Source organism: Equus caballus, chromosome 2 (genome assembly GCF_041296265.1).
Source record: "Equus caballus isolate H_3958 breed thoroughbred chromosome 2, TB-T2T, whole genome shotgun sequence".
Classification (NCBI taxonomy): Eukaryota; Metazoa; Chordata; class Mammalia; order Perissodactyla; family Equidae; genus Equus; species Equus caballus.
The window spans coordinates 13,323,810-13,348,403 of NC_091685.1; the positions used below are offsets into that span (position 1 = coordinate 13,323,810).

The window sequence follows — 24,594 nt, forward strand, 5'->3', positions numbered from 1 at the left end:
TTGGAAAGTTTCTTCTCTGCATTTTTTAATTCTACCAGGTCACAATGGTAGCTCTGAAACTTATATATGCACCTTTTATTATTTGATAAATATTTCTCCAACAAGTATAAAATTATTTAAAATTGCTTTCCTATTCACAGTGTACACATTGCAGTTAAGTAGGAAAGTCTCTGAAATTAGCCTTACCTTTGTTCCTGTCTGTACTATACCATTTGGCACATCATATTGTAATCATTTATTTATGTGTCTGTGATTTTTGACAATAGGGACTTTGTCAAGGCATCTTTTAGAGGTAGTGTAGTGTAAATAGAAGAAAGGGGCCAGCCTGGTGGCGTAGTGGTTAAGTTTGCCTACTCCCCTTTGGCAGCCTGAGGTTCACAGATTCAGATCCCAAGTGTGAGCCTATATACCATTCATCAAGCCATGCTGTGGTGGCATCCCACATACAGAATAGAAGGAGGATAGGCACAGATGTTAGCTTGGGGACAATCTTTCTCAAGCAAAAAGAGAAAGATTGGCAACAGATGTTAGTTCAGGGCCAATCTTCCTCATCAAAAAAAGAAAGAAAGAAAGAAAAAGAAACGAAACTTTGGAGTCAGTCAGATCTGGTTCCAAATTCCAGGTCTATCACTTGCTAGCTGAGGTGCTAGCAAGCAAATTACTGACCCTTTCTGAGCCTCAGTTTACACACCTTTAAAATAAGGAAAATAATACCAACTGCATAAGGTTGTTGCAGTAAATTACTAAAGGAACCAACACAGTTCTGCTACATGATAGGTGCTTTACAAATATTTGATATTCCTCTCCTTTTTGTTAGTATTCCTACGCCTAGCAGTCTGATCCTTAAGGTCTCATTAAACTTTTGTTGAATGACTGAATGATTTGCTGAATACACATTTTTGTCAAAGGAGAAGAATCATATTTAGAGTAAAGAATAAACAGTATTATAGAATCAATTTGCTATTGATGTGACTTTTTTCGATTTAGTTGTAACTTAATGTATTCTCTCTACATTTCAAAATTATTGGTGCTGTGTGCTAGTGAGTAGAGGTGTAACACTGCCCAGTCTCACTGCAGCAAGCTCTACTTTCCATGTCGAATGAGGTTTCTTACCTTTTAAGTATTCCACATGGTCACACTCTGGAATTGTATGTTTTAGGAATGTTGTCTTTATCTTCCTTGTTCTTCCTGGTGTCCTTCCTTGTGGAGTTCTTTCGGTTTCTCTTTCATTTATAGCATTCACCTTACTCCAGATTGTACTGATGTAGACTTGTCTCTGTCCACAAAGATCTCTGAATCTACTATACAGGTTCATAACTTATTTGGGGTTCCTTATTAACCTTTTTGAGACTGATGAAAGCTATGAACTATCCCCCCAGAAAAATGAACATATGTACAAACAAAAGGTTTTCTTATTAGTTCAGGAGGTTCATGGATTCCAGAATAAGGACTCTTTTTCTAGATTGTGTGTTCCTTAAAAGCAATACCTGAGTTTCACTGAGCTTTGTGTCTGTGGCAGAGCCTACCACATATATAGGAGATACTCAGCCAATAGTTTCTGAATTGATTAATTGAAATGCAGAATATTTGAAAACCTTCAAGTTTCTTACTACAGAATCTCTAAAGACACTTTCTTTGTTTCCCTAGGCTTCCATCTCAGTGGCACAGTAACTGAGCCAGCTACTACTTCTGAACCAGCAATGACTTACAAAGTTGCAATCAGTTTTGATCGATGCAAAATCACTTCAGTGACGTGTGGCTGTGGGAACAAAGACATATTCTACTGTGCTCATGTGGTAGCGCTCTCACTCTACAGGATCCGTAAACCAGACCAAGTCAAATTACGTCTTCCTATCTCAGAAACCCTTTTCCAGATGAATAGGGACCAGCTACAAAAGTTTATTCAATATTTAATCACGGCACACCACACTGAAGTTCTTCCTACTGCACAGAAACTGGCAGACGAGATTCTGTCCTCCAACTCAGAAATCAACCAAGTGAACGGTAATCGTACAACATTTTTGTTGCTAAAAATCTTTGTGGCTTTATTGCATGTTTATTTATTTATGTATTTTTTCATGTTTAGAGGTTGGGATATTTTTGCAGTTGTAATCACTTAACCTTAATCAGTTCATTCTATCCAAACAACTGTCTATTGAACTCTTTGTTCTTAAAGCAGTCCACTGTCTACTTCACAAAGGTTTTGGCAAAAAAGGACAGAGAATGTTAAACTTATATATTGATCTAGTTTATGGACTTTATTTGTCCATACAATCCCTGTCCCCGGGAGCCTGGAATATTAAGAAGTGAGAGTGAGTATAAAATAATTTGTGTCAATCAAGAAATGAGATGGATAGGAGAATTCCTGTAACATTTCAGGGTCCTACGTAGCATCAGGGTTATTCTAAAGAGCATTTGTTAGCATTGTGCTTATCAGCTATGTAATGGGAGGGTGTGTGGATGCAGAAAGATACTGTGTTCACTCATTCATTCAACAAGTCAAGTATATATTGAGTATCTACTGTGAGCAAGCAATAGTGCTGATTGTTGAGGGCATAAAACAGACATAGTTCAGGGCCAGCCTGGTGGAGTAGTGGTTAAGTTCATGTGCTGTGCTTTGGCAGCCCAGGGTTCACCAGTTTGGATCCTGGGCATGGACCTACACACCACTTATCAAGCCATGCTGTGGCAGGTATCCCACATATAAAATAGAGGAAGATGGGCACAGATGTTAGTTCAGGGCCAATCTTCCTCAGGGAAAAAGAGGAAGATTAGCAGTGGATGGGAGCTCAAGTCTAATCTTCCTCTAGATAAATAAATAAAATAAAACAGACATGGTTCCTGTGCTCGTTTTGGCAGCACATATACTAAAATTGGAACGATACAGAGAAGATTAGCATGGCCCCCACGCAAGGATGACACACAAATTCATGAAGCATTCCATATTTTTACAGGATTTTTTATACAACCCTAATGGTAATCACTAAACAAATAACTAGAATAGAGACATAAGTGATAAATAAGGAGAAAACTAAGAAAACCATCATAGAAAACTACCTAACCTAATTGGTAGTCCAAAAAACATGGGACAAGAAACAAAGGAAATGCAGGAGAACTGGAAAATGAGTGATAAGATGGCAGCATTAAGCCCTCGTATGTCAATAATCACTCTAAATGTAAATGGATTGAATTCTCCTATCAGAAGACACAGACTGGCAGATGGATTAAAAAACAAGACCCACCAATATGCTGCCTCCAGGAAACACATCTCAGCTCCAAAGACAAACACAGGCTTAGAGTGAAGGGATGGAAGATGGTACTCCAAGCTAATGGCAAATGAAAGAAAGTAGGTGTTGCCATAGTTATGTCAGACAAAGTAGACTTCAAGATAAAACAGGTAAACAGAGACAAACAGGGGCAGTATATAAGGATCAAAGGGACACTCCACCAAGAAGACATAACAATTATAAATATTTATGCACCCAACACAGGAGCACCAAAGTACATAAAGCAAGTATTAACAAACCTAAAAGGAGATATTAACAACAACACAATAATAGTAGGGGACCTCAACTCCCCACTTAACATCAATGGATACATCTTCTAGACAAAAAGTCAACAAGGAAATAGTGGAATTAAACAAAAAACTAGATCAGGTGGACTTTGTAGATCTATATAGAACACTCCATCCAAAAACAGCATAATACACATTCTTCTCATCTGTGTATGGAACATTCTCAAGGATAGACCATATACTAGGAAAAAAGCTAAGCCCCAATAAACTTAAGAAGATTGAAATCATTTCTAGCATCTTTTCTGACCATAATGCTATGAAACTAGAAGTCAACTACAAGAAAAAAGCTGGGAAAGGGACAAAGATGTGGAGACTAAACAACATGCTGCTGAACAACCAATGGGTCATTGAAGAAATTAAAGGAGAAATCAAAAAATATCTGGAGACAAATGAAAATGAAAACACACCATACCAACTCATATGGGATGCAGCAAAGGCAGTCTTAAGAGGAAAATTTATAGCAATACAGGCCCACATCAATAAACAAGAAAAATCTCAAATAAGCAATCTTAAATTACACCTAACAGAATTAGAAAAAGAAGAAACAAAGCCCAAACTCAGCAGAAGGAGGGAAATAATAAAAATGAGAGCAGAAATAAATGAAATTGAAACAAAAAAGACAGTAGAAGGGATCAATGAAACAAACAGCTGGTTCTTTGAGAAGATAAACAAAATTGACAAACCCTCAGCCAGACTCACTAAGAAAAAAAGAAAGATGGCTCAAATAAATAAAATTAGAAATGAAAGAGGAGAAATTACAATGGATACCACAGAAATACAAAAGATTATAAAAGAATACTATGAAAAACTAGATGCCAACAAATTGGACCATCTAGAAGAAATGGATGAATTCTTAGACTCCTACAGCCTCCCAAAACTGAATCAAGAAGAAATAGAGAGTCTGAGTAGACCAATCACAAGTAAAGAGAGTGAAACAATAATCAAAAACCTCCCAAAAAATAAAAGTCCAGGACCCGATGTCTTCTCTGGAGAATTCTACCAAACATTCAAAGAGGATTTATTACCTATCTTCAAACTATTCCAAAAAATTGAGGAAGACAAAACACTTCCTAATACATTCTACAAGGCCTGCATCACCCTGATCTAAAAGCCAGACAAGGACAACACAAAGAAGGAAAATTACAGGCCAATATCGCTGACGAACATAGATGAGAAAATCCTCAACAAAATATTGGCAAACTGAATACAGCAATACATCAAAAAGATCATACACCATGATCAAATGGCATTCATACCAGGGCCACAGGGGTGGTTTGACATCAGCCAATCAATCAATGTGATACACCACATCAACAAAATGAGGAATAAAAATCACACAATCATCTCAATAGACACAGAGAAAGCACTTGAAAAGATCCAACCTTCATTCATGATAAAAATTCTCAATAAAATGGGTATAGAAGGAAAATACCTCAGCATAATAAAGGCCATATATGACACACCCACAGCCAACATCATACTCAGTGGGGAAAAACTGAAAGCCATCCTGCTGAGAACAGGAACAAGACAAGGGTGCCCACTTTCTCCACTCTTATTTGGCATATTACTGGATGTTTTGGCCAGAGCAATTAGGCAAGAAAAAGAAATACGGGAATCCAAATAGGCAAGGAAGAAGTGAAACTCTTGCTGTTTGCAAATGACATGATTTTATATATAGGAAACCCTAAAAAATCCATTGGAAAACTATTAAAAATAATCAACAACTATAGCAAAATTGTAGGGTGCAAAGTCAACTTACAAAACTCAGTGGCATGTCTATACTTGAATGATGAACTAACTGAAAAAGAACTCAAGAACACGGTCCCGTTTACAATTGCAACAAAGAGAATAAAATATCTAGGAATAAATTTAACCAAGGAGGTGAAAGACATACACAGTAAAAACTGTAAGACATTACTGAAAGAAATCAATAATGACACAAAGAAATGGAAAGATATTCCATGCACATGGATTGGAATATAGTTAAAATGTCCATACTACCTAAAGCAATCTACAGATTCAATGCAATCTCAATCAGAATCCCAAAGACATGCTTCATGGAAATAGAACGAAGAATCTTAAAATTCATATGGGACAACAAAAGACCTCATATAGCCAAAGCAATACTGAGAAATAAGAAAAAAGCTGGAGGCATCACAATCCCTGACTTCAAAATATACTACAAAGCTCTAGTAACCAAAACACCATGATACTGGTACAAAAACAGACACACAAGTCAATGGAACAGAATTGAAAGCCCAGAAACAAAACCACACATCTACAGACACCTAATCTTCAACAGAAGAGCCAAGAACATACAATGGAGAAAGGAAAGCCTCTTCAATAAATGGTGTTGGGAAAACTGGACAGCAATATGCAAAAGAATGAAAGTAGATCATTTTCTTTTTCCATACACAAAAAAAGACTCAAAATGGACAAAGACTTGAAGGTAAGCCCTGAAACCATAAAACTTCTAAAAGAAAATATAGGCAGTACACTCTTTGACATCAGTCCTAAAAGGATCTTTTTGAATACCATGTCCACTTGGACAAGGGCATCAAAAGGAAAAATAAACAAGTGGGACTTCATCAGACTAAAGAGCTTCTGCAAGGCAAAAGAAACCAGGATCAAAACAAAAAGACAACCCACCAACTGAGAGAAAATATTTGCAAATCATGTATCTGACAAGGGGTTAATCTCCAAAATGTATGAAGAAGTCACACAACTGAATACAAAAAAACAAACAACCTGATCAAAGTGAGCAGAGGAAATCAAGACATTTTTCCAAAGAAGATATACAGGTGGCCAATAGGCACATGGGAAGATGTTCAACATCACTCATCATCAGGGAAATGCAAATCAAAACTACACTTAGATATGCCCTCATACCTGTTAGAGTAGCTATAATCACCAAGACAAAAAATAAATGTTGGAGAGGATGTGGAGAAAAGGGAACCCTCATACACTGCTGGTGGGAATGCAAACTGGTGCAGCCACTATGGGAAACAGTATGGAGATTTCTCAAAAAAATTAAAAATAGAAATACCATATGACCCAGCCATCCCACTACTGGATATTTACCTGAAGAACTTGAAGCCAACAATACAAAGCAACCTCATTCATTGCATGCATACCTTCATTGCATCATTATTCACAATAGCCAAGACATGGAAACAACCCAAGTGCCCATCGACTGATGACTGGATAAAGAAGATCTGGTGTATATATATACAATGGGATACTACTCAGGCATAAAAAAAGACAAAATTGTCCCATTTGCAACAACGTAGATGGACCTTGAGGGTATTATGTTAAGCGAAATAAGCCAGACAGGGAAAGACAGAACCATATGATTTCACTCAGATATGGAAGATAAGCACACGGACAAAGAGAACAGTTTATTGGTTACCAGGGAAGGGGGTTAGAGAGTAGGCACAAGGGATGAAGGGGCACATTCTTATGGTGACTGACAAATAATGATGTACAAATGAAATTTCACAATGTTATAAACTTTTATGACCCCAATTTTAAAAAAAGAAAGATTGGCAACAGATGTTAGCTCAGGGCCAATCCTCCTCACCAAAAAAACAAAAAACACCTAAAATAAATAAATAAAATTACCCTTAAAAAAAAAACTGACATGGTTCCTGCCTTCGAATAGTTTATAATCTTAGAAAAGACATCAAAATCTGAAATAAATGCTTGCTTTTGTAATGAAGCCAGGTTGTAGAGAGTTAATTCCAAGAAACTATTGAAGAATTTTGAGAAGAGGAGATGTATGAGCCATTTTTTCATTTTGTTTGTTAGGTCCTACTATGTTCCAGGCATCATGCAAGGGACTTTAATATATTAACATATATAGTTCATTTAGTTTTCAGAACTACTTTGTGAGGTAGGTATTATAACCATTTCCATTTTATAAATAAGGAAATTATTTATAACTCAGGCTCACCTGACTTCAGAACTCAAGTTTTGTTTGTGTGTGTGTGTGTGTGTGTGAGGAAGATTGGCCCTCCTCTTTTTGCTTCAGGAAGATTGTCTCTGAGCTAATATCTGTGCCAGTCTTCCTCTGTTTTATGTGGGATGTCATCACAGCATGGTTTGATGAGCACTGCTAGGCCCGCGTCCAGGATCCGAACCTGTAAATCCTGGGCTGCTGAAGCAGAGCACGCAAACTTAACCACCACTCCACCAGGCCGGCCCCAGAACTCAAGTTTTTTATGCTTCTCTATACTTTCTCTCCATTTTTCTCAGATAATTTTGGTACTACTGTAATAAAAGAGGCAGTGAGACCAGGTAGATGGCCTGTATAATACTGTAGTCCATGTGCCAAAGGACCTGCCTTTCCCCGTCGTCCAATAGAACTAATCAGTTCCTACACACAATCTCACCACTCCTCAGAAGGAAGGATAGTAAGACAGACAGGCCTCCAGGAACTCTTGCCAGCTAGCAGAAATAATCTTCTGTTGCTTTATACTCAAAGTCGTTGTGTTTACATAGTAACTGAGCTCTATTTGAGTGATACTGTTAAAGAGTAGCTTTATATATCTCTTCTTACCCCACACAGGGAGGCTTTTCTACTTCTCTGGCCTCCTCAAGTCTAGAGCTCTAACGGAGCTGAGTTCTGCCCCATCCCCAGGTCTGTAGCACCAGAGAGAAATACAGCTCTACCCCAACAGCTGGGCTGTGGCCTGCTTTCATACCGCATTCCCACTAGCTCTTTCTCAGAATTTTTGCCTATTTCCAAGCTCTCTTGCCTTTTCTTGAACTGAGCACCTTGGTTGAGGACCTGTATTATATCTGTCTTGTTCACCACTACTGTCACCAAAACAGCTCTCTTCCCTCTTTACCGCTGTGCTGAAGCAACCTTTATCCCTTGTTACACCTCCCATCTCAGGATCTTATTATTTGTCTGAAATTAGGCTTAAATTGCCACATTGTACTTAAGATAGGATTCTCAACCTTCCCCAGGAGCTAATACTTCTGTACCTGTGTTTATCCCACACTAATATTAGCTTTCTACCCCAGGTTCCCTAATATTCCACAAGGCCTTTCCTAATCTGTTTCTAATAACCATGCTGATATGGCAGTGATACTGAAAATAGGAGGGGGTGGGTGGAAATGGAGATATCTTAGAAGTAACACGGACTGGATTCAACATCCAGGTGTGTAGGATGAGTGGGAAGTGAAGAAGAGGAAGATGAGAGAAAACAATTCCAGAATGCCTAGCTAGGATTGCATTGATGGATTTGATGATAATGTTGTCATTCACTTAGGGAACATAAGAGAAGGAATGAATTTAGGAGGAAGATGAATTCAATTTAAGTTTGATGTGCTTGTAGGACATTTAGGTAAAGATTTCTGATAGGCATTTGGATATACTGATCTAGAACTGAGGACAGAAGTCAGAATTTTAGAGTTACTAGCATTGAGATGATATTTGAAGTCATGTTTCTTTCTTCTTGCTAAATCTTTAAACACTTAGAACATCTTCCTTCTCCTCTCTCTCAAACCCTACTCCTCACCAAAACAAACTTAAAAGCAGGAATAAGATTTCTAAAACTGCTAGCTACCTTCTGTTAATCCCAGGAATGGATCCAGGCATTATTCTGCTCCTTACTTCCCTGAAACCTTTTCTTTTATTAGTCCCAATGTGTAGTTTTAACTAGACTTCGCCTTATCCTCTTTGGATTGGTGATAAAATTGGGACTATCTTTCCAACTCTCTGTCTACCACTGCTCCATGCTCTGTTTGTGATTTGCTCCAGTAACTCTATACCTTGAGATTCTCTGGCATACAGCATCCTGGCAGGGCTTCAGTTGCTGATTATCCATGAAGAGAGATTAGATACCAAAAGAAAAGTAACATAACTTGAGGAGTCAGGTCAGGAACCATGTATTAGAAATTTATGAATGTCCATCACCAAGCATGATACCTGGAAAATAATGAAGGTTTGTTGAATGAAGATAGCCATGCATATACAGGTGATGAAACAGGAGCCAGTGTAGGAATTAGCAAAGTAGAATGAGAAATGAGAAAAAGCTAGCAAGTTATTGTCGAAGTCAGTATAGAATTGATTTAAGAAGCAAATGGTCAACAGTATTGAATATTGTGGAAGATACAGACCAGAACTAACAAACATAGAAGGGCAATTGGGGGAAATAGAGATTATGCAGAGAGAAGAAAACTTTGAAAAATTATTAATAATATCATCATAGGAAAAAGAAGATATTGCAACCATGAAATAAAAACTCCATGCTATGAAAACAAATTCACAGATCAGAAGGAACTAAAGAATATTACCAATATACTGGCAAAAAAATTATAAAACTAAGTGGTAGAAAATAAAGGTAAGAAAAGTTCCTATAGACTAGAGCAAAGAGACAAAAAGAAGAAAAATAGGAGAAAAAACGATGTTCATAATTAAGAGAATGAGTCTTGGAATTCCAATGTTTGAATAATGGGGGTTCCAGAAATAGAAAACAGAGGTAAGGAATTCATCAATGGAGTAATTGAAGAAAATTTCCTAGAACAAAAACGTGAGTTTCCAAAGTGAAAGGATGCCACTAAATGCCCAGCAATGGGAAAAGAAGAATCTCGTCAATAAATGGTGCTGGATCAATTAGATATTCATGTGGGGTAGGGGGAACAACTTGATTCCTACCTCATACCATACAGAAAAATCAATTGGAGATCGGTTATAGTTATAAATGGAAAAAGTGAAATAATAAAGCATAAAGGAGATAAATGAGAAAATATCTTCATGTCCTTGAGGTAGGAAGAAATTTCTGAAGTAGGAAAAGATTGATAAATTGGACTTCATTAAAAATGTTAAACTTCTGTTTATCAAAAGGCACTATTAAGAGATGAAAAAGGCAGAAAGTAGTGGGAGGAGATATTTTAATACCTATAACTGACAAAGGGTTTATAGCCTAAATATACAAAGAACCCCTACAAATAGTAAAATGGACAAGAGACACAAAAAGGCACTTGATAAAAGGATATCCAAATGGCTAATAAATATATTAAAAGGTACTTTAACTAATTAGTAATCAGGGAAATGCAAATTAAAACCACAGTGAGATACTACTGCATATCCACCAGAATGGCTAAATTTTTTAAACTATTGGTATCAAGTGTTGGTGAGGATATTGAGCAACTGGGACTAATATATTGCAGGTGGGAGTATAAATTGTTACAGTCACTTTGGGAAACTGTTTGGCATCATCTAACTAAAGTTGAACATATGCATACCCCATGACCCAGAAATTCTTCTAGATGTCTACCCAATGGAAATGAGTAACATAATTTGTAATAGCCTGAAATAGAAATAGTTCAAATGTCCATCAACAGTAGAATGGTTAAATAAATTGATACATTCATATAATGGAATACTATACATCAATGAAAATAAAGTATTGCTAAACACAAAAATTTGGATGAATCTTATGATGTTGAATGAAAGAAGCCAGATGCAAAAGAATAAATCTTGTAAGATTCCTTTTATGTAAAGTTCAAAAACAAATCCCTGGTGCTGGAAGTCAGGATAGTGGTTAATTTGAGGGAAGGGGAAAGGAGATAGTGTTTGCAAAGGGGCTTCTGGGATGCTGGTAGTATTCTATTTCTTGACTTTGGTGGTAGTTACATTGTTATAATCACTATGTGATAATTCATCAAGCTATCCACTTAAGATTTATGCACTTTTCATAATTTATATTTCAATTTTAATTTAATTTAAAAAGCAGTGAGTGGATGTGCACATATGTGTACACACATACATATATGCATAGGGCAAAAGGACTGGAAGAAAATACACTGTAATATTAATAATGGTAATCTACGGCTGGTGGCATTATAGGTGGGTTTTTATTTTCTTTATGCTTTAGTATATTTTCCACAATAAACATGTTATTATTTTTATAATTTAAAAAAGGATGTTTAAGAATGAAAGAAAAATTGGTTCCACAGACTTAATAGTTTCCTCTGGACAGGTCTCCTGGTTACAGCCTCAGTTCTGACTTGGAGCCTCAACCCATGTGATGGTTTGTTTCATTATTATTTATAAAACATCCTTTCTATTTTATCTTCACTTGTTACCATTTCTCTTATAGTCCTTTGGAAAATTTCACACTATAACATTAAAGTGTCATTTACATTGACTGGGTCCACTTTACCACTACTAAGGGGAATTAGTTTCATACTCATCTCTTTTTATGAAAAGACTAAAATATTCTAACCATATATAGGGACATTTTTATGGTTTTTTTTTATCCAAAGGATTTTTCTTTTAAGATTTTGCCTAGGAGTTAGTGAGGTGGACAGCTGGAGAGGCTGGTTGTGAACTTCAGGCCTAGTTTATCTCGTTAAAATTATCTCTGTTCTTGTTCATTCATTCCTAAGTGCTGTACCCTCCTCTTACTATCTGACCTTTAATGTTGACATTTCTTATGGATTAATCTTAAGTTTCCCTTATTATTCTACATGATCAATGTAGATAATCTCAACTACGTCTTTGACTTTAAATGCCATCTATGAACTGTGATTCACAGGTTTATTCCTCCTATATCCAAGTGACTATTCTGTATCACAGAGACATCCCAAGTTCAACATCTCCAAATGTAAATTTATCTGCTTACCCAAACTTGCTCAATAAATAGCATCACTATCTAGCCACTGGATCATGATAGAAACCTTGCAGTTATCCCTAACACTTTTTTCATGTAATTCACATTTGCAAGACCTGTTAATTCTACCTCCCAAGTATATTTCATCATTTTCCACTTCTCTCTATTGATACTGCCATCACCCTAAATCAAACCACTATAATCTCCCACCTAGGTTGGTCCTGTAGCCTTCTAACTGATCTTTCCATATCCACTATTGCTCCCTTCAATTCCATTCTCCACACAGCCATCCAAAGTAACTTTTCTATAACTCCAGATTTTGTCATATCTCTTCTTGTTTAAAATCCTTCAGTGGCCTCTTATTGCTCTCAGGATGAAATCCAAATTTCATGTGGCCTACAAAACCTTGCATGAGCTGACTTTTGCTTATGTTTTCACATGATAGTCCCTTTCTTTGGAATATTTTTCCTATCCTCTCCCCCTTATTATAGATGTATTTAATTACCACAATAACTTATGACTTCATGTTTTTTTGAACAAAAAATAGACACAGTATTTCCTCCACTCTCTGCCAGCCCTAACTCCTGTTCATTCCTCAGGTGTTCACTTAAATGTCACTTTCTCAGGGAAAACTTCTTTGATCCGTCTTTCTTTCCACCCAGATATGTACACGTGTGATTATTTGCTTAATACCCCTTTCCCCAACTGGCCTATCAGCTCCACAAGGACAGGGACTATATCTGCCTTGTTTACCACTGTACATCCAGTATTGGCACAGGTCCTGGCACATAGTAGATGCTCAGAAAGTATTGGTTGAATAAATGAAAATGTCTTAGAAAATCCTCTTTGGGCCTCTTGCCAATTCGTGCTCTCCCAGATAACTCTGATTCCTTCAGCAGTCACACCAAGTCCTTAAAATTTGTTACCTGGATGCCTCACATATTGACTTAACTCCCTTCTTTTCTGCAGCCACCCATTTTGGCAGCTCAGTTTCTTGTCTCCTGGGTTCATTGTAGACCTGCAAACATTTACACAGTTTACCTTCCTTCCTTTCCTATCAAATAAACAAACCCTTTTGAAGTTTTACATGAAATGTCACTGTTGGTAACTCTCAAGGCTTTGCCTTATCCTAGCCCTATTCCAGCAGTGTTTTATAGTCTACATACTAGGTGTTTATAAACTATGCCTTATTTCTTCCATAGCTGCTGCCACTACCTCCACTTGGGCCAAAAAGATTCTCCAGTTTTCTCTATACCCCTTCAAATCCTTAGAGGTGATCTCACTACACACTTCCTGCCAGTTGATTAAGGCCAGCTCCCCTGGGAGACTGGGTCCTGCTCCTGCTTTTTCATATCCTAATTGAACCACCCAAGGGTCAGAATTGTATTCGAACCGTCTCTGCCTCTTGCTTTTGTAGCACCATTGCCGTTCTTTCCTCATCTCCATCCTCAGCAACAAGATACTCCAAGGCCCATTCCTTGGTTTATACCCAGTTTATCTCATTTATCTCAGTTCTGTCTCTATGGAGCTACTGAAAACTAGAATCATTAGAGGTGGGACTCAGTAATCTGCATTTTTAACACAGACCCCAAGTGATTTATTCTCTATATTTAAACATTTGAGAATCACTATACTGGTGAGAACTCTATTGTCCTCAATATGGAGAAAATGCATTATTCTAACTAATCCTATATTCTGTGTAGAAGAATAGGTCAAGAAAGGATTTGACTATCTTCGGACACACCATCCAACTTACATTCAGGGGCCTGAAACCAGCTGATGAATCACAACAATATGAGGCTTGAGACCAAAGTATGTCCTTATAGTGAAGAACACAGACTTTGGAGAGAGACCAACATATAGATCCTGGCTCATACACTTTCCATCTGTTACCTTATTTACCTGTATAAGCTTTAGTTTTTTTATTTTAAAATTAGCATAGTAATACCACCTCATAGAGTTGTTATGAGTTCATTGGAATTTACTCAACAAATATTCATTGAGCACCTACTATGTGCCAGGCACTGTTACACCCATTGCAGATATATCAGCAAACAAACGATTTATGCCCTCAGGAGCATGCATTCTAGTGGAATATGTATAAAAAGTGTTTAGACTCTGCCATGTAGGAAGCACTCAATAAATGGTTGTTAATAACAAATATTTAAGAATAAGGAGTATATTTGTTTTGCTTTGCCACTTTGGGGATAGAAAAGAAGTGCAGAATATATTATTTTCCCACTTGGAGCTTAAATTTAGATGGCCAATGAGACTTATATTTGTTCATTATATAAATACTAATTCAGTACTGTAATGAACCAGGCACTGTGAGGTACAAAAATGAATCCCTACTCTAAAAAACTTTAATTTACTAGGGAATATATGAGAAATGCACAGTTCCAATGTAAAACAAAAATGCAACAGGTCTTCAAGAGAAGTAATAATAAAGTGCTAAGAAGCACTTTATGTGCACATATGTGTAAGATGGACATACTTTTGACAGGTGGCAATGGGATATACGGCCAATTCACTAAGGGGGCAAAAAAGAGCCCCTCCTACAGGTGGACTAAGCAGTGAATGAACCTTGGCAGTGTTAGCCTCTCCGTATACTTATTTTATAGTTTCCGTTTCTCACTGCAGCCCTGACTCTAAAGCTGAGGTAATACTGACAATGAGAAGTATTGTTTTTTGGCCAAGGAACAGGTTGCAGGGAGAGGGAGGGAAGTAAAAGGAAGAGCATAAGTAAAGTCATAAGGAAATGTGGTTGACTTCTGGGAACACTAAGTTGCTAGCTGAAACGTAGCATAAGTATAGAGAAGGCAAGGCTAGAAATGAAGGATAGGGGCTGAGCATGGAGGGACTTGCATGCCAAGCTAAGGCATTTGGACAATTTAGTAAGACTAGTGCATCACTAACGACTTCTGAGCAGGGAGTGATATGATCAGAACTGTGTTTAGAATAATACATTTGAAGAAAAGTAGCAAATACCATAAACTGTAAGATCTTATGTGTTAATTAGTATTTGTAGAGTAAATGAATGTGTGAGCCCTCCTGATTCCCTGGAGAATAAGATGTACGAAAAAAGCTTAGCAGAAGAGCAGCTTTTCTGTGTAGACCTGGATTTTATTTAAGCAGGGCTTTGATATAGGGAGACAAGAAGGGTAGACTGACTGATTAAACATGACATGAATTTGTAACCTGTTGCATGACCACACCTATAGGGTGTTGACTTACGGTCTTTTGTCACTTGGAGGAAGGTTTCTAAAAACTTATCACAGGACTCTGTCTTTGAGAAGGTGAGATTCAGTTTTCATTCCACACATATTTCCTAGGTGCCTGTCATATTACCAGCACTGTGCTATAGGTGATTCAACTGTGGATTCAACTGTGAGCAAGGAGCTAACAGGCTGCTACAGGAGAGGGCTGCATAAATAACTAAAACTTTTTTAAGTGGTGGTGTTGAGGTGAGCCCAGATATGAGAGATATTTTGAGTATACATTTATAAAATCATATCACCCTGTATGCAACTCTCCCTGTTCTTTAGGGGGAAAGTGTCTAGAAATTTAGAGCTGTTGATTCCACTTGAAAAGCTATGATTTTATAGTGAACTTTAAAAACAGAATTTTTTATTTTGTAAGAAAGCATTTTTTATTTTAAAATAATGTGTGTACTTTGAGGCTTATTCATAGAAAGTCAAAAAGAATAAAAAATAATGTCAGCTTCCTAGGAAAAAAAATACATCACTGTTTTCATATTTGTGTATTTCCGTCTGGGCTTTTTTCCCCGAGGATGGTATTTGTAGACCTTGGAGTAGGATATAACTGAGACTTAAGTGAACATGAAACTAGCATTAGATCTCTTATGTTTATGTGGGACCGCCCAGTTGACAAAGCCCAGATTAAGGCAGAATACCCATCTATTTTTGAGTATACTCACAGAATGCCCCTCTTGTTGAATGTGTAGCATATGAAATAGGATTCATTTCACCATTCCCATTCCTTTCCAGGTGCCCCTGACCCCACAGCTGGAGCCAGCATTGATGATGAGAACTGTTGGCATTTGGATGAAGAACAGGTGAAAGAACAAGTGAAGCTCTTTCTCTCCCAGGGTGGTTACTATGGTTCTGGAAAGCAGCTCAATTCAATGTTTGCCAAGGTAAGGTATGAAAAGGTATTTTTTTTACTTTCTTTAGTAAACTGGGCTCACCACGCTTCTGGCTTCATGCATTGTAGCTAGCTCACTTGACCTAGCTATACTGAATGCTTGAAAACTAGTGGGAGGGGCTCATGAGAGCAGACCTGAGCAGATTGCATCCAGGGAGCCCTACTACCTCACCCTGGTAGTCCTTTTCCTTCTGTTTCACTCTCCGAATGAGTTAGCATTGCTGAGTGTTTTAGTAATGAAGCTGCCTTCCCTCTGCTTTGACCCCAAGGCTGCCTGATGAGGCCTTGAAGAGACTTAGCATTTTGGAACTGGGGGCTCTCACAGCAGGCTGGCTTGCTTGCTTGCTTTCTTCCTTGCTTCCTTCCTTCCTTCTTCCCTCCCTTCCTCTCCTTCTTTCTTTCTTTACTCTCTTTCCTCCCTTCTTTCTTTCCTCGTCTTCCTTCCTCCCCTTCCCTTCCTTCTTTTCTTCTTTCTTTCTTGCTCCTTAACACCTTTAGTGAGACATAATTCTCATACCATATACTTCACCCATTTAAAGTGTACAATTCAGTGGTTTTTAGTATATTCACAGGTATGTGCAGCCATCACCACAGTCAACTTTAGAACATTTTCATCACCTTAAAAAGAAACTCCATACCCTTTACCTATCACTAGCCTATCCCCCATGTCCCTTTCCTCCAGCCCTAAGCAACCACTAATCTACCTTCTGTCTGTATACATTTCCCTATTCTGGACTTTCATAGGAATGGAATCATATAGTAGGTAGTCTTTTGTGACTGGTTTCTTTCACTTAGCTTAATATTTTCCAGGGCCATCCATGTTGTAGCATGGATCAGTATTTCATTCCTTTTTATGACTGAATAATATTCCATTGTATGGATACCCCACATTTTGTTTATCCGTTTGTCTGATGATGGACATTTGGATTTTTCCACCTTCTGGCTATTATAAATAAAACTGCTATAAACATTCTTGTACAAGTTTCTGTTGTGCGCATATGTTTCATTTCTCTCTAGGAGTAGAATTGATAGGTTATATGGTAACTCTATGTTTAATCATTTGAGGAAGTGCTAGACTGATTTCCAAAATGACTACATCATTTTACATTCCCACTAACAGTGTATTAGGGTTCTGATTTCTCTATATCCTCGTCAACATTTGTTGTTATCTGAATTTTTTATTTATTTATTATTTTTTTTTTTTTTTGCTGAGGAAGATTTGCCCTGACCTAACATCTGTTGCTGATCTTCCTCTTTTCATATGTGAGTGGCCACCACAGCATGGCCACTTACAGACAAGTGGTATAGATCTGCATCTGGGAAATTAACCCAGGCTCCCCAAGTGGAGTGTGCCAAACTTAACCACTAGACCACTAGGGCTGGCCCTATCTGACTTTTTGATTCTAGCCATCCTAGTGGTTGTGAAATGGTATGTCGTTGTGCACAGCAGGCTTTCTTAATACATGCAGAGAACTTGTTTACAGAATATGAGGCCTTCTTTCTGGCTCTTTGGATGTGTTGTGCTTAGATACTTCATATTATCCTGCCCCTCTTCCCATTCCTCTCCTCCTACTTTTTTTTTTTTTAAGATTTTATTTTTTTCCTTTTTCTCCCCAAAGCCCCCCGGTACATAGTTGTATATTCTTCGTTGTGGGTCCTTCTAGTTGTGGCATATGGGACGCCGCCTCAGTGTGGTTTGATGAGCAGTGCCATGTCCGCACCCGGGATTCGAACAGACGAAACACTGGGCCGCCTGCAGCGAAGCGCGCAACCTTAACCACTCAGCCATGAGCCCAGCCCCTCTCCTACTTTTTTATGACATGCAGTCACCAACCCCCTTTCCCCTCCTTATGTGTCAGGTTCGAGAGATGCTGCGGATGAGAGATTCCAATGGAGCCAGGATGCTGACGCTAATAACTGAGCAGTTTATGGCCGACCCACGACTCACACTCTGGAGGCAGCAAGGGACAAGCATGACAGATAAGTGCAGGCAGCTCTGGGATGAGCTAGGTAAGTCCTATATCTCAGAGAAGTGCTCTGTCCTACCAGCTTGCCCTCTGGCAACAGTCTTAGTGAACACTTGCCATCAGTCATTACATGGATCTTGCTAAGTGAGCTCTAGTCCAACTGGTAGAAGATTTAGACTCTACAGAGGCCACCCAGAATAATTCTGAACTCACTTGTGTTGCTTCCACAGCACTGTGCTTTGCTACTGACATCAGCATTCTGTTCCAGATGTTACCATATAGAAGACTTTACTGAGAGAAAACCTCTTCCCTTGGCTTCTGTTCCATGGCTCTAGCCTGGCTTGCCAAATACTTATCAGCTTCACTCTTCTCATTTTCCCTGGGTCTGCTCTTCTTTATCACTCCTAGACATACCTCTTAGACATAGGGCAGTTTCCAAGACTTGGGCCTTGGGCTTCTATTCTTCTTTCTCTATACTCCCTTGAGAACTTATTTTTAAATATCATGGTTTTAGAGGTTACCTCTATGATGATCTCAGCCTCATCTTCTTTCCAATTATCTGAGTTCCAGTTCCAGTTCCAGCTTCCCTTTGACCATTTCCATTGGAAAATCTCCTGATCACCTCAAGCTTGAGAAATTAAAAAATGAATTCAGGCCTTCTACTAAAAACTGTTTCCCTGACTGGGGCATTGGTACCATTATTCTTTGCTCTACCAAATTTATTGTCAAGCACTCATTTTTCTTTCATTCCCTACATCTAGTCACCAACTTCATTTGATTTCTCAACCTTCAAAATGCAATTAATGTCCACTCCCACTTTTTTTTTTTTTTTTTTTGATGAGGAAGATTGGCCTTGACCTAACATCCATTGCCAATCTTCACCTTTTTTGCTTGATGAAGATTGTCCCTGAGCTAACATCCATGCCAGTCTCCCTCTATTTTGTATGTGGGATGCTGCCACAGCATGGCTTGATGAACAGTGTGTAGGTTCGCACCTGGGATCTGAACTCATGAACCCTGGGCTGCCAAAGTGGAGCATGTGTACTTAACCACTGCACCACCGGCCCAGTCCCCCATTCCCATTTTTTATTTCCCATCACCAATGGTCTGGTTGAGGGTCTTGGGATTTGTAGATTAAATTAGACCTGTGGCCTCTTGAATGGCCTCTCTGTTCTGGATTCTCCTCATCAAGGTCATCTTCTTTGGTTGTCATTTCTCTTTATCATTCCCCTGCTCCAGGGCCAGTTTTGCAATGCTAATACTCAACTCCTTTTCCTGTTTTCAAAATCTTACATACCCTGAACTCACCATCCAATCACGGCCTCACTTTTGGGTTATACTGAAAAAGTTCTCCATGGCATATTCTAAAGGCTCTAACACAGCTCCTCCATACTGCCCCCACCCCAAAGAGCAACACCAGACTTTCCTCTTGTACAAAATCGCACGAGCAAAACTGCAGCTGGGATTGCAGTGAGTTCTTCTGGACTGATGCCCCTGCAGCATATATTTTATAGTCATAGGGCTGAAAACCTTTGGGGAATGAGGCTTGATGACTCTGGGACTGTACTTAGTTACTTTGGGGCTGCTAAGTGTGGGGTTTTGATTTGGGTGTTGAGGCTTTTTGATATCACCTACAGCACTAATGGCTTTGGAGCTCTCATTAATAATGAATAACTACATTATTGAATGTTATGTGCCAGTCTCTGTGTTAAAGATTGTGTTCACATTGCTTCGTTTAATTCTCATAACAACCCTATGAGGTAATTGTGTGTTTATTGCAAAGAATCAGAGAGCTCTGGTTACTTCTGGGTACAGAATAAAGTAAAGAATTATAGAAAACTGTCTCTGCCGTGGCACAGTCATACTTTCTGAAGTACAGGAATGTTGCACTATTAGTCTAAAGCTACTGCTCCAACCAGTTGTGACTAGAGTCACATGACACAATGCATGGCAACTTGGAAACTTCTTCTAGACTCTTTCCTCAGAAGGGATTGTAGGCATGGACTCCCTTCCAGGGTAAGACATCGGCATCTCCATATTGTTAGATGAGAAAACTGAGCTCAGAAAAGTTAAGTATTTTGTTCAAGGTCATACATTAGTAAGTGGTGGCTCTAACACTAGAACCACAATCTGACTCCAAATCAAACATCCTTCTGCAACATCTCCCTCAATTCTGTCTTATGTATTTTTCCCCCCAAAGGGCATATTTCTTAAGAATTTGAAATTAGCCTTTCTCAGAGAGTCAATTTTATCTGAGGCCTGAAGCTCTTGGAGTAATTTCTGTGACAGTTATGGAATTGGGCTTGGACTTTGGGGCAAAGGTAGGTGAGAAGAAGTAAGCAGAGCTGGCTCCCAGTGCTTTTAAATCTCCTGTTATATAGTTGGGTTCATCATGAAAGTTCTTGCTTCTGACATTTTCATATCTTAAGAAATTGCTATATCAATCTTCCAAGAAACTGTCAGCATTCTGCAAAGACAGTAGTTCTCAAACCTCTCAAAATCACCTGGAATACTTGTTCAAACAGATTGCTGGGCCCTATCCTCAGAGTTTCTGATTCAGTAGGTTGGAGTGGGGCCTGATAATTTGCATTTCTAACAAATTCTCAGAGGATGCTGATGTCGCTGTTCCAGAGACCACATTTTGAGAACCACTGCACTAAGAGAAGCCTTATTGGGACAGGTACTATAGCACAGTGCATTCGTGCTTCCCCTGACTACCATGAGGGCTCCTTGCAGGTCACGAGTTGCTTACCAGGGGAGGGCCTAGGCACGGTTTGCAGGAATTTAGAGGAGTGGGCTCACTACTTTCTATCCCTGAACCAAAGAGAATAGAAGCAATCAGACATGAAGTTTTCTCATCTCCCCATGTCTATACACACATTCTTTGCTTTCTTTTCTGTTAAAAATCTATAAAGTATCTCTGCTCCCATCAAAGGCCAATTCTTACATATTTGCTCTGGGTCCTATGCCATCTCCTTTTCTCAAGAATTTTGCTCCTGCAGTTATTTCTTTTCTCTGGCATCATTAATTTCTCCCTCTCTACTGGATCAGTTCCATCAGCATACAAATACGCTCTAATATCTTTAATCTAAAAAAAAGAAAAGTGCCTTTGATGTTCCCATCCTCCTTTAGTTGTCACCCCATTTCTCTTCTTCCCTTTAAAGCAACACTATTGGAAAAACTTGTCTGCAGCCACTCTTTCCATTTCCTCACCTCCATTCTCTCTTGAACCCACTACAGTTGAGCCTCCTTGCTCATTGCTGCCCCTCTACTGAAGTAGCTCTTGTTAAAATCATCAGTGCCTTCCATATTGCTAGACACAATGGTCACTTCTCAGTTGTTATCTTACTTGACCTCTTAGCAATTTTCAGTAAAATTGGTCATACCATTCTTGAAACTTATTCTCTTGGCTTCCATAACCCCATACCCTCCTGGTTTTCCTCCTACATTCCTGGCTACTTTCTCTCAGTTTGCTTTGCAGGCTCCTCTGCCTTTCCTTAGCCCTTCTAAATATTGAGTACTCCACAGCACCCACTTGCCTTTCTACATTCTCTACTTAAGTGATCATATTCGGTCCCATGGCTTTAAATACCATCCAGATGCAGGTAAGTCACAAATTTATGTGTGTAGCCCTGACCTTGCTCCTGAGCTCTAGACTTAGTGTCCAGCTTCCCACCACTTCTAAAAAACATGTCAAACTAACATAACCATCACAAAACTCCTAATTTTCCTGCCAAAGCCTGATTTTCTCCTTGTTGTCCCCATCTCAATACACAGCAGCAGATGTTATGCAAGAAGAAAATCTGAGAATCATCCTTGGTGCCCCCTGTTTCTACCTTCCCTACACCCAATCCAAGACCTACTGACCCTCAGAGTTGGAGGAATGAGTGAGATAATGTATATAAAGTGCTTAATATAATGCCTAGCCCATAAAAAGAAAGAAATTACAGCTATCTTTTTATTATTATACTTAACATACAATAATTATGTAAATTTTTAACTTCCTTAATAGCTACTTTTGATTAGAGTTTTTGACACTTTTTTTAAGTTGCTGGAAAATATGCTTTTGGATACTGGTAACACAGTCCCATAGTGCTATTATATGCAGACAACTGCAGGATTTTTTGCTTTGGCTCTTTCCTAGAGATGTAATGGTCTCTGAGTGTTTTTGAAACAAATTCATAAGGACTTAATTAATAAGACAAAATTCATTTTTAATTTATAGGTGAAAGTATATATACTCACTTTCTAGGAATCCCCTTTTTAATATCTAAATGCCTGGGAAATAGGAACTGCTTAACGACTAGAGTTAGCGCCCTGTTTTTTTACTTCTTAAGCCTCTCTCAGTTCACCCAGTCTGTTTTCTGTTCCTATTATCCTATTGATTTTGCCATCTATATGGTCACTAGAGTCCATCTGGTTGCCAAATCTAATGGCCTCTTTTTGGTTCTCATTCTACTTTTGAAGATCAAATGTGAAAATATTTTACTGCTCTATCAATGAAAAGCACTTCTTAAACTGTAAAGTAAATGTTTGTTACTAATATTGACATTCTGCCACATGAAACGTTGTAATTGGTTTGTGTGTCACCAATTTCTGCCGGTTCTTCCATCTCTCTTCTTTCTTTCTCTTTTGCTTATTTCTCCTTCTCCTCTGCTCATCACTTAGATGTTGATGTTTCCTCAGAATTCTGTTGTTAGCACTCCTTTCCTCTCATCCTAAATGATGAGATTTTCATATCTTTTTGTTTGTTGGGGGGTGGGCCCCCAGCCCTCTGCGCATTAATTTTAGAAGAACCATCAGTGTAATACAGATACCATAGGGAAGAACTACAATGTGAAGAAATAATTTTTTCCATGAAGTTTATACAGGCCTTTAGAATTATTAAATCCGGACAGTGGAGAAAGGAATTCTTTTATGCTTTGAATATCTGTTCATCTTTCTTACTGTGGCAATGTTCCAGGTTTTTTACCTCCTGTACCTGCATATTAAGGATTTCTTGCCACCTGGTGTTCATATGGTAGGAACTCCCCCTGAAGGACTGAAAGCTAACATCCTGGATTACAAAAATTTTCCACCAAAAGGAAAAAACATCTAATAGACTAAATATCCAAACGGACCAAAATGACGCCTGAGAGCATCTTTGCCTTAGCTTATGTCCTTTCCCCTGTTTGGGTGTACACCCTCCCTCCATCTCTCTGCCCAAAGAACTCCTACTTATCTCTTGTTCTTCTTTTTAAATGAAGTAATACTTGTATACAGGTTAAAATGTCAAATAGTTCTTTATAATAAATAAACTTTATAATAAAAAACAGCATTTCCTTGCCCTATTCCTTCACATTGCCAATTCCCACTTCTCAGAAAGAGCAATTTTTAATTCTTTTATCTGCTTTTTCTAATATACCTCCACATTTCTAAATAACTGTCCTTTCTTGATTTTTTTAATTCTAGATAGTATGTTTTGTTTTCCTACAATGAAAGATGAGGATTTACTTCTCTAAGTGTCACACTCTTAGTGTTCTTTCCAAACAGGCTTTCTCATTCTTTTCAATGTGGATAGCTTGAGAATGTTCCAAATCTTTAAGTTCGGCTTCCTTTATGATTAACAGTTCCATTTTTAAATCATTTCTCTCTTCTCACATTTTACTATAAGCAGTCAACAGGAACCAGGATGCTCTTTGAATGCTTTGCTTAGATATTTCCTCAGCTAATTTCATCACTTGCAAGTTCTACCTTCTACAAAACACTAGGACATGAACACAATTCAGCCAAGTTCTTTGCCACTTTATAATAAGGATCATCTTTCCTCCAGTTTCCAATAACATATTCCTCATTTCCATCTGAGACCTCATCAGAATGGCCTTTACTGTCCATATTTCTACCAACATTTTGTTTAGGATTACTCGGGTGTTCTCTAAGGAGATTGAGACAGCTGTCTTCTTTTCTGGGACTTCACCAGAATCATCTTTAAAGGTCTGTTCACCGCAGCATAGTCTTTTTCTAGCGTGCAACTCAAAACTGTTCCACCCTCTACCCTTTACCCATTTCCAAAGCTGCTTCCACATTTCTAGGTATTTATCTGAATAGCACCCCACTTCTTGGTACAAATTTCTCCTAGTCTGTTTGGACTATTGGGCTGGGCTATGACAGAGTACTATAGACTAGGTGACTTATAAACAACAGAAATTTATTTCTTATATTTCTGGAGGCTGGACAGTCCAAGATCAAGTGACCAGCAAATTTGGTGTCAGGTGAGGACCCACTT

General features: G+C 38.4%; 1 protein-coding gene and 1 non-coding gene across 3 annotated transcripts in view; both read left to right on the forward strand.

Moving 5' to 3' along the window:
* Window positions 1–24,594, forward strand: part of ZSWIM5 (zinc finger SWIM-type containing 5) — a 231,536-nt gene that overhangs the window by 165,831 nt on the left and 41,111 nt on the right. For both annotated transcript variants that reach the window (XM_023631131.2, XM_070260069.1), the window contains 3 exons: window positions 1,648–2,004; window positions 16,206–16,354; window positions 18,222–18,372. In XM_023631131.2, coding sequence (XP_023486899.1) covers window positions 1,648–2,004; window positions 16,206–16,354; window positions 18,222–18,372 — 657 coding nt within the window. The remainder of the gene's footprint in view (window positions 1–1,647; window positions 2,005–16,205; window positions 16,355–18,221; window positions 18,373–24,594) is intronic.
* LOC111772624 (U6 spliceosomal RNA) lies at window positions 2,844–2,950 on the forward strand. Its single transcript, XR_002806628.2, has one exon. It is a non-coding gene; the product is annotated as a U6 spliceosomal RNA (small nuclear RNA).